This window comes from Antedon mediterranea, chromosome 5 (genome assembly GCF_964355755.1).
Source record: "Antedon mediterranea chromosome 5, ecAntMedi1.1, whole genome shotgun sequence".
NCBI lineage: Eukaryota > Metazoa > Echinodermata > Crinoidea > Comatulida > Antedonidae > Antedon > Antedon mediterranea.
This window is the reverse complement of record NC_092674.1, coordinates 4,834,871-4,845,299: the sequence shown is the minus strand read 5'-3', so window position 1 is coordinate 4,845,299 and position 10,429 is coordinate 4,834,871. Positions and strand designations below refer to the sequence as shown.

At 33.1% G+C, this 10,429-nt stretch overlaps 1 protein-coding gene across 1 annotated transcript in view; it reads right to left on the bottom strand.

Moving 5' to 3' along the window:
- Window positions 1-6,763: 6,763 nt before the first annotated feature.
- LOC140048789 (transmembrane protein 131-like) overlaps window positions 6,764-10,429 on the bottom strand; it is a 36,793-nt gene continuing 33,127 nt past the window's right edge. Inside the window, exons 27-31 of the mRNA XM_072093574.1 lie at window positions 9,984-10,262; window positions 9,486-9,683; window positions 9,061-9,287; window positions 8,637-8,822; window positions 6,764-8,165 (exon numbers count right to left, since the gene is read on the bottom strand). Of these exons, the coding sequence (XP_071949675.1) occupies window positions 8,061-8,165; window positions 8,637-8,822; window positions 9,061-9,287; window positions 9,486-9,683; window positions 9,984-10,262 (995 nt within the window). The 3' untranslated portion in view covers window positions 6,764-8,060. The remainder of the gene's footprint in view (window positions 8,166-8,636; window positions 8,823-9,060; window positions 9,288-9,485; window positions 9,684-9,983; window positions 10,263-10,429) is intronic.

Genomic DNA, 10,429 nt, shown 5'->3' with positions numbered 1-10,429 from the left:
ACCAGGTACTCATTTACAGCTGAGTAGACTGGGGGAGTTGTTGAATTGAAACTGGGTCTCTCTGTATGACAGTCAAGTGTCCCAACCACTTGCCTAGCAGCTACCATACGTATAATAGAAATGTGAATATCAAAAAGGTGTATGGACACTTCTTGCTTACGTCTCTATATCCAATATCCAATCAACTTTGATGGCAAGTACACTATAGAGTCAGATATCCAATTTTAACAAAACATTCTGGATTTTTTTAATATTTCCAACTAAAAACTTGATGATAGAAAATGTAATCTATTTCATATAAAAACTGAAGAAACTGAACCTGGGAAGAAAATAGAAACATAAAAATGTAACAAACACAAGGAAAATCAATGGCAGATGAGCCCTGAATAATAATTAAAGAGAAATGTACTGTAGGCCCTACATCGTAGGCTCCTACTCAGTAGGCTAAAAATGAAACATACATATGTCTAAAACCACAATTACTATGATGATATATTATCATGATATTTAATATATTTAGTGTTAAGTTTTAAGACTTTTTCAGAACATTATCAAGGATAAAATCTTCAATTGATGTAGCCTAGCCATGACACATGCCTTTGCAGCACTCGGGCAAACTTAGCGAGTGTTGACAAAGTGCGAGGCAGCGAGGCACGCGAGGCATGCCAAATATTTGTGCGAGGTATCATTTTATCATTTCCAAAAGTGCGAGGCATGAGCGGCATATAGTTTACAATTTCAAAAAGGTGCGAGGCATATCTTAACATGCTATTATGCTATATTATAAGCCTAATAATCAATCGATACAAGCGTATCTAAATAGATTCGTGTATACACTCATCATGTTGTTTATTTTTATGTAACGATTGTTTTTTCATTGTTCAAGTCATATCGTGTCAAATTTTACTTTTACAAAAGTGCCCAAACTACGGTTCAAAAATCTGAACGACAGTCTTCAACTTTCGATAAACAATAATTGTTATAGCGACACTCATCAAATTACTGCAATGTTTGTTGGCATTTCGAGCGTGTTCACTCACATGTCTCTCGAACATAGCAGAGTGAAAATAATATTTTGTCACACCCCTGCGCCTAGATCCGGTAGACCCGAGAGATGGAAAATCCCTCTTTACTATTTAGCAGGTAGCGGAATGATTCAGCCCTCAGCTCAGAGGATTGTGGTGCATTCCCCTCCTATAGCACGTGGTTTCAGCAGCAACGCACAGACTTCTCTCTGAGCGGCGTGCCAAAGACATTTTTGACATTCCATTCTCTAGGAACAACACGTGTACCTCTCTCGCAAATAAGGTGAACAGCGATTGCCAGGACAAGTTCAATAACTGGCGGTGAATAAAAGGTAACTGATATGCCGATCCAATAACATACCGCAAAGAAAAAAATTGCGACAGAATTCTGGAGCGCGTGTGAAAAAAGACTTACGTCCGACAATTGTAATACTAGGCCTAAAATTAAACTTTAGCTAATATGCTTAGCCCTAACCTAGATAAGAGGCCTATGTAGAAAATAATTTAATCAATTTTGATATAATAATAATTGGTGTGATATTTAATAATGATACACTATTCCTGTTTTAGTAAGCTAGGTATATTATTATTACGAACGATTTTTATTTATTGTTGTCCATGTACGTACTAATAAACCTGGCGCTAGTTTCCTTCGCTTGTATTTTTACTCCAAATTTGATAACTAACTTTATCGTGTGAATACCACACCTTAGAAGTATACCTCATGAGTACTTTAATGAAAGAATCACATAAAAAGTAACAAATAAATCCTTAAATTAATGATTTTACAGGCGTGTTTCTCGCACACTGTTCGCGAATTTCACTTATTCAATGTTCAATATTTTTGTTTCTATGGAGCGCCAAAAGAGCAACGATAAAACTCAGTGGAATGCGTCAATTTCTCATGCATTTATTGGTGAAAAACACGTTTCATTTCAATATATTTGTTAATTTGTCAATAAAAATGTTGTAATATGTTACTGCTGATACTGTTCTGTTTTCAAAGAATAATAATCGATCCTAAATCAACATCACTACCTAGTCTAGACCTACAGTAGGACATCCTACTAAGGATATTATGATGAATTTTTCTATTTTATTCTTTAAAAGGTTAACGAAACCGTGTACATTATCAACAGTAACATTTTTCCTTACTGACAGTGACAAAATCTATTGAAATTGTACTTGATTTTCACCAAATAATGCGTTAAATATAAATGGATTCCACAGAGTTTTTAGCCCTCTAATTAATTTTGCTCTTTTGGCGTTCCATAGAAACCAAAATATTGAACATTGAGTGTGCGAAATGCGAGAAAAACAACGTCTGTAAAATCACCAATTTAATGGATTTATTGTTACTTTTATGTGATTTTTCTTCATTAAAGTAGGCCTACTAATTCTAAGCTGTGGTATTCAGGATAAAGTTGGTTAAAATACAAGGCAGGTGCAAAAGGAAACTAGCCTAGCGGGCCTAGGCCTAGGCTACTTCAATTTCGGTGATTTCCTGCCTTGCAATTTTGAGAAATGATAAAATGATGCCTCGCATTTTTTGATGATGGTAAAACGATGCCTCGCATAAATTTCTGACTTGCCTCGCATGCCTTCCCTGCCTCGCGTGCCTCGCACTTTGTTACTACCAAAACTTAGCTACTAGGCTACCAAACCCTGGTTCAACACTATCACACACCGAATAAGATGGCCAGTCAGTACTTCTACCTAGGACTAAGCATAATCGTCCAAAATGGAAGAGGCCTAGCGTTTGTTAAGTCATAGTTTAAAAAATTAACATTACCTACCTATATGCATGTATATCGTGAGGATTTAAATTCTTGAAACGATGTGTCCAAGAGGCCTGGATATATAGATAAAATAACATTATTAAATACTTTGATTCTTTTCGGTGGACGATGCTCACTCTTGATGTCAAATTTACAGCCACCTTTTCCACAACAAATCCAGAGATCTGATTGGCCAATTGTTCAGCAGACTATCACGGCAGCTCAACGCGCGCTTCGGTTGGTGGATTCTGGACATGCGCAGATAATAACAATAATAACTTGATATAAATATGTAACTAAATAACTCTGTAACCCCTGTTTGTCTGTCTATGAACATTGATCCGAATTATTTTTTATAAAAACTTGTTTCCTGGTGGAACCTGTCTTAAAGCTCTCTGACCTTATTTGAGTTTTTCCAGATACAAGGCATTAACTATTAATTTGATTCATATTTTGTTAACATATTGCTTTGAATTTTGCTTTGTGTAAATAAATAAATGAATCAATGAATACCATTGGCAATAATATCAATAGAATTTACTTACCTCATAAATATCAACCAAATTGTCACATTGATTGTAGAAAGTAAAAATTATTTTAATATAAATTATGAATCCAAACTTGTACATACATTTCTCAGTTTTGTCTTCAGTGTATAAAATAAAGTATGCATTTAAGTTACTTCAAGAAAAAAACAAAAATCAAAACACTGTATATTTTCAGGTTAAAACATTTTATTTAGCCGCTACATAGGACGGCAGCCCCACATTGCAGATGCAAGAGCATCAACGATCGAATCGTGACAAGAAAACTAAGAGATTGCATTTCAAAATGACACCATTCCAAAGATCTTTCAAGATTGCTTTGGAGCATCAAGATATAAATTTACCAATATAGATGCAGTTGAATCCAGTATAGTCAATATGACCAGTTGCTAGATTTCAATTGCTTACATATAGTGGTAGATTTAGCTTGTGCATCATCACAATGTGACAGGGTAGTCATTGATAGATAGTAAACATCATCTCAAAGCTATGCAAGATATTAGCAATTTGCACCTAGTTAGAAAACCTAGTCAAAAAATATTTTGAAGTTTTAAAACCAAATCGGTTGATTTGCTGGATGCTAAATTCTAGAAGTATAACTAATTCTTTTACTGAAAACAGAGTAGCAAAATAAATACAGGCTCTGTTTACTTAAATTAAGCATTACCAACAACGTGGTAAACAAGCAAGGACTAGACAGGGTTTTATCCCAGCTATTTATGCAGAACAACAAAATAAAAACAGAAAATCAGAAAAGCATAAACTTGAAACCATTTAAACTCCTTATGTAACTATACAGTACATTTGTTGCCAAAACTTTAAGTTCTTCAGCCCACAGGGCTAGATTTGTACTTTAAAAGTTGGCTTGCAGATTCCATAACGTATGTTAAAATGTGACAATAACTTTATAATTAAGTTCTCATCGAGAGAACTATAACTTCTACTACAGTCAACACTCTCTTAAGTACAGTAGCCATAGCAACATTTATGTTACCTATACAGTTGCCTAGCAACCGAGTATTACAAATTGGCACTGTACCTGTCGCTAAATTTCTTTGAACAAGTTTATCATTGATAGAAAGAAAAATTTCACCATTTAGAAAGTCATTCTTGAAAAGATTGAATGATCACCATTAAAAGGTCAATAATCAATCTTTAAAAGAATGAAAATCAGTCATGTAAAGAGTGAATATTTTCTATGAATACAAAGTAAACATTTAAGAGAAATTCAGTGACTCTGAAGACAAATCCGGGTAGTAGTAATATCTAGATAAACTCAAGCTTGCAAATTCAGAAAATACATTTTTCAATAAATTCTAAATCAACTGTGTTTTATTGATAACTGTTTTGTCATTCTACAAATCTTATTTTAGAATGAAATCATTTCTGTGAAAATCACATTTAAACAATAAAATGGTGGTTTATCAATAATATTTCCACAGTTAATTGTAAATTGTTTGTATTATTTCCAAATTTGTCATTATGAGTTGTCTCAGATTTACTCATGTCATAATAGGTAGTAAGACGTCTCAATAACAGTGTTTAATCTAAACACATGCTTAATTAGATTCTCTACCATATAGGAGAAATTTACCAATTTTTCTAAAATTGATATTTTCTTAACCTTATGGGAGTATCATAAGTAGAACTTTTTCAAAGAAAAATTGATTTCTTTGAAGCAGAATAAACAAAATGTTAACAAACATTTCTTGGACCAATAATGATCTATGCTTGTCTACACAAACATATTCATACATACAACATAATACAACAAGAAGAATAAAACATGATTTTTATAAAGAAGGCAAAAAATCTAAATAAAATTCGCAAAAACTACTATACTTAAAGTAAACTATAATATATGGAAAAAAGTCAAGGTATAACAAAGGCAGTCGAGTCAGTGAAGCATAACATTACATTTACCAACATGCAACTCCATCTCTTAGCAGACGTACATTTCTGATTTGTGGACAATGATGATACATTCTATATTTTTTAAATATATTTTTACCTTTTTTACAAGGATAGAGCTCAATGAGGTATGCTGGGGAAAGTTCAAATGTTAAACATAATGCTCCAAAACTCCAAAAACATATTGATTCAATGTATACATAGTGTCATGTTATAACATAATGATGCTATTTGGGACTAACAACAAAGAACTTATAACACAAGAATCTCCTGTTCGTCCGAAGCGCGTAACAATTTCGAAAGGCATTGTGGGATAGAATAGAGCTATGGGTGGCGCCATTGTGAGCCATGGAGTAGGGCGCCCGCTTCAAATTAGAAAGTCAAAATCATAGAGGGGATCTGCTAATGCTCTAGGGGGGATAGAGTAATTGACTTCCTAGTTTGGAGGGGGCGCTGCTCCATGCTGTGAAATGGCGTCGCCCAGTTTGACCTTTTAACCCTGTACTTCCGATACTGTGTTTTGAATGCAAATTGAAGAACAGGAGATTCTTGTGTTATAAGTTCCTTGGTTCATATCTATTATCCCATAGTAAATAAATTGTTTGTTAGGTAATTTCAAATTCATTTATTCTTATAAAGTTCATTACATTATAAAAACCTCAAAGAAATTTAAGCCTGGTTTCCATAAAATCGCAACACCATCTCCATTAAAATCGCTACACCATCTCCATTAAAATCGCTACACGCGCAGATGTCGCCGACGCAGTCAAATCGGCAAAGTTCAACCATGTTCAACTTTGCAGATTTTGTCGGCGATGAATCGTATACGCGTACCCAAGAATATTTAGCGCTCGCGTACTAGATCCCCGATCTTTGTCTTTGTTTATGTAGAGCATCTTGTGTATATGTTTGTCTTGTGAAATTTTAAATAGTTTATCCATCCTGTAATTGGCGGGTTACTCGCTGTTGGATGAGTATGAAATAAATAAAAAAAAAACAAAAAAAAAAACAAATTCTAGCGTTTCCATAGAATCGTTACGCTCTGTCGTGTAGCGATTTTATGGAAACCCGGCTTTGCAGTGACAATGGACATGGACACAGTCTGTGTACTAAATGAATAAATTGATTAATTAACATCCATCAATAATACATACTTAATTAAGTTCTAGTAATAATTGAAATTTCAGAGTAGGTAAACGTAGGATAACTATATGTGCAAAACTGTACAATATAAAAATTAGAATTTCTTGCTACAAAAATACATAATCACACACCTATTATACATATATAAAGTAAATAAATAATTTGGTTTTATATTTAAATTAAATATTTTGTAAAATAGTTTGAATGCTGTTTTTGGGCCAAAACAAATTTAAAAAATCAATACACGTATATCTTCTAATTTTTGAGAGATTTTCTGTACTAAGCCAATCTTAAAAATAGGTTTTTCTTTTTTTTGATATAGTAAAAAAAATTGAAAAATTTGTCCAAAAAATCACTGCTTATTTCAAATTATACAATATCATATTAGTAAAAAGTTGAACAATAATTCATTAATTTTGTTTGGGTATATATTACTCATTTATAAACACAGAAGTTTGAACATCATATTATATAATAATACTATAAAAATTATATGATGGATTAGTTACAATTATTTTTTTGGTCAATACTCTCCTCCCCCAATCCCCCACCCATAAACATCAAATATGTGTAAATAAAACACATCAAGTGACTGAATATATATATATATATATAAGCAAAAATGCAATTAATAAAAAAACATTCTAAGAGCAATAAATATTAATATGTAATGCCTTCTTTATAAAAACCATAATAGCAGGGAAGGGTAAAATACAAACAAATTTCACTCTTCCCTGATAATAGTAACTGTATAACAAGTGTAAAATAACAATTAAAGTATATTATCATCTACATTAAGGCTGTGAGAGAAGTTCTTGTTGGATTCAAATGTAAGCTACATAACAAGACTGTATGTTTTAAATAATTAATCATTCAACATTTATTAATTTCTATCAATGGTAAACAATAAAATACAATTAGTAACCCTCCTTTTTATTCAAATAATGATACATATTCTGAAACTTTTTTGTATGTTGCCACAGCTGGTGGCATTTTGTGTTTTTGGAAATGAAAAAAAAAATTAAAAGCCTCATATTAATTAATAACATGATATATAATGTAACATTACTATTCAAAACAATGGAAAATAATTATTTTATTTTTTTATATGATTAATTAAATAATAACAATTACGGCTCTGGCTGTTGATTTTAAAATTGTTGATTTAATTTTGATATATTTTATATATCAATTGAAATACAGACACCACAAGTACCACATAAATGTTGTATTTTTTCCAATAATTTACCTTCGAATGAGAATATCATTTATAGTAAAAAATAATTTTAAAAAAATATAAATTAATTTATGAGAAATTGGTTATTTAATCATAGATTTGAATGAGGAGATTTACAAAAAATTTAACTGAAATTAACAATTAAATAATTATAATATCAAAATGCCAAGGAAATAATAAGTAAACTCTGTCTATCAAACTTTATGTGAAAAAAAGTATAAAGTGCCCAGATATGGACATGATGATGTATGTCATATCACTACCATATTTTGGCATATCACTACCATATTTGTCAAACTAATTTGATAGTGTAGACAGAAGTTAACAGATTCATTCAAATTTTATTCTCCAACAAGAACTTCACTACTGTTTACAATTGTTTATTCATCTTATTGTTGTGATAGCTTATGTATTTGACACTTTACTTGTCTTCTTTCTTGTTACCAGAGCCCCAGCTTGAACCAGTACGTGGATATGACCATAGGTTGCTTAACAATGACGAGTTGAATGGATTGTATGAAGCCGTCTACATTAAAAAAAAAAAAAGAATAATTGAAAATGATAGTACTGATTTAATATGATATATTCTGCATGTCCAGGGAGTCAGACTTATTCTTTCAGTATGCATACCATGTCAATGCTTTTGCTTAACTCAATTTAATTTTAATAACAAATAAACAAATTATCGTCATCTTAAGCTCTGTCTACACTATCAAATTAGTTTGACAAAAAAAGTATAATGTGGCCAAATATGTTAGGAATATGACATCATCTTGTCCATATATGGGCACATCACATTTTTTATTACATAAAGTTTGATATTGTAGACAGAGCTTTAGATGGTAGCAGATTCCATAAGATAAAAGAATTAGTGTGATAAATAAGTCAGTTTTTCCCTTATAAATATTTAGATTGACGTCAATCCATAGCATCGACAATAAAAATAGAACAGAACTGATTGACAGACATGTTTCTCTTCCCAACTTCTATACCCTACCTGTTGCTCTGGTAGATCAGGCTGTTCAATTCCCAAAGCACCACGATCCAGCAAAGGACTGTCATTAACAGTGCTCGACCAGATGGATGATGGGAAGAGGAGAGGATTTCCAGTTTGCCAGCGGCTATCCATGTTACGTCCGCCGGATGGATTGTTCCATGGGCTGTTGTTTTGTCTGAACAAGCTCTGAAAACACAGAAATACATTGTGATAAAACAAAGATAAATTAGCATTTGTTTGACAAAAAAAAGTGTGGTGTACCCAAATATGGTGGTGACATGTCTAAATATGGTAGTGATATGACATTGTCATGTCCATATATGGGCACACCACATTTTTTTGTCACATAAAGTTTGATAGTGTAGACAGAGCTTTACAATGATACATGTCAGCCAACAAGTTTAATTAATGCATTTTTGATTACATTGTTTGATGGGCTGATATCAGGCGAGTGGGTGCCAGTTGACCAGGTTGTAGTATTCTGAGCGTCTGTGTAGCTGTTAGGCTGCCACAGGCTGCTAGATGTTGGGCTGGTGTTAGGACCAAAGCCTGGCCAGTTCTCCAACGATCCAGATCCATATCGTTTCTTTCGTGGTTTGGAGACAGCAGGTGTATTGTTGCTGGCGTCCCAATTGGGTCCAAAACTAGAATCTATAAAAAAAAAATGAAATTTAAGAGGTTTATCATCTATTTAAAGGGAAATGGGTTTAATTATATATATTAATTTTATTTATCTTTTATATCATTATATGTTGGTAACCCTTCCAGTTGGACAAACTGATGTCAATTGATATTCAGACGCCCTTTTAAATTCCAATAAAATACACAATAAACAAAACTTGTACGCACCTTCTCCAAATTTAAATGAAGTCGTTCCAAAAGATGTTGGTGGTGAAGGTTTTGTGAGTGGTGTGTTCGGTGAGCCGGATGGTAGGCTGAACATACTGGGGCTACTTGGGCTATTGCTACCAGATGACTGGTTATCCATAGCCCAGTGTCCAATCTTGTAGTCACCTCTAGATGGCATAGTCTTAGATCCAATGGCACCTGCAATCAAATGATATATAAACATTGCTATCCAATGAGATTTGAACACATTACACCATGGTATAATGGTTGGGCATCAGCATATAAAGTCCAAGATTTTGAATTGCACTGTATACATAACCACGTCAAAAGCTAAAGTCATTGGAGCAGTAGTCTTCAACAATTAGATTTGCTCCTAAATAGAAGATTGTTCGGGTGGAGAATTTTCTCTTAAGAACGATTAGTGGCACATTAGTAATCTGCTCCATTTCATTCTCTAAAAACCTGTAAATGATGTACAGTACTAGATTCTATGCATACCTGGGTGCTTTCCTTTCTCTCCGACTGGAGTGAAAGCAGAAAGTGACTTGTTTGGAGCCGAGTGAGTCTTAGACAGCTTTTGTTTATTCTTTCTGCTACCAGACGAGGATACAGCATTATTACTGCTACTGTCTGAGCTTCCGCTGCTTACGACACTGCTGTAGCTGTTGCTTCGGCTGGTAGAGTTTGGTGATGGTTTGTCATTAATGGATGCTCTGGCAGGGGCTAGCAAAAGATCTGCTTCCATAGTTTGCACAGCAAGTTGCATTAGGGTAGAATCTGTAAATAAAGACAGACATGGAGATGAATAGGATTTCATATTTCTGGTAGCCTAGGCATAAAGTTTTCTAACAACCTATTTAGGCTTCCTTTTTCACATACTATGTTTTTACTCATTATCAAACTTGTTTATACCATTATGATGTTTTTTTATGATGTTTTTTTTA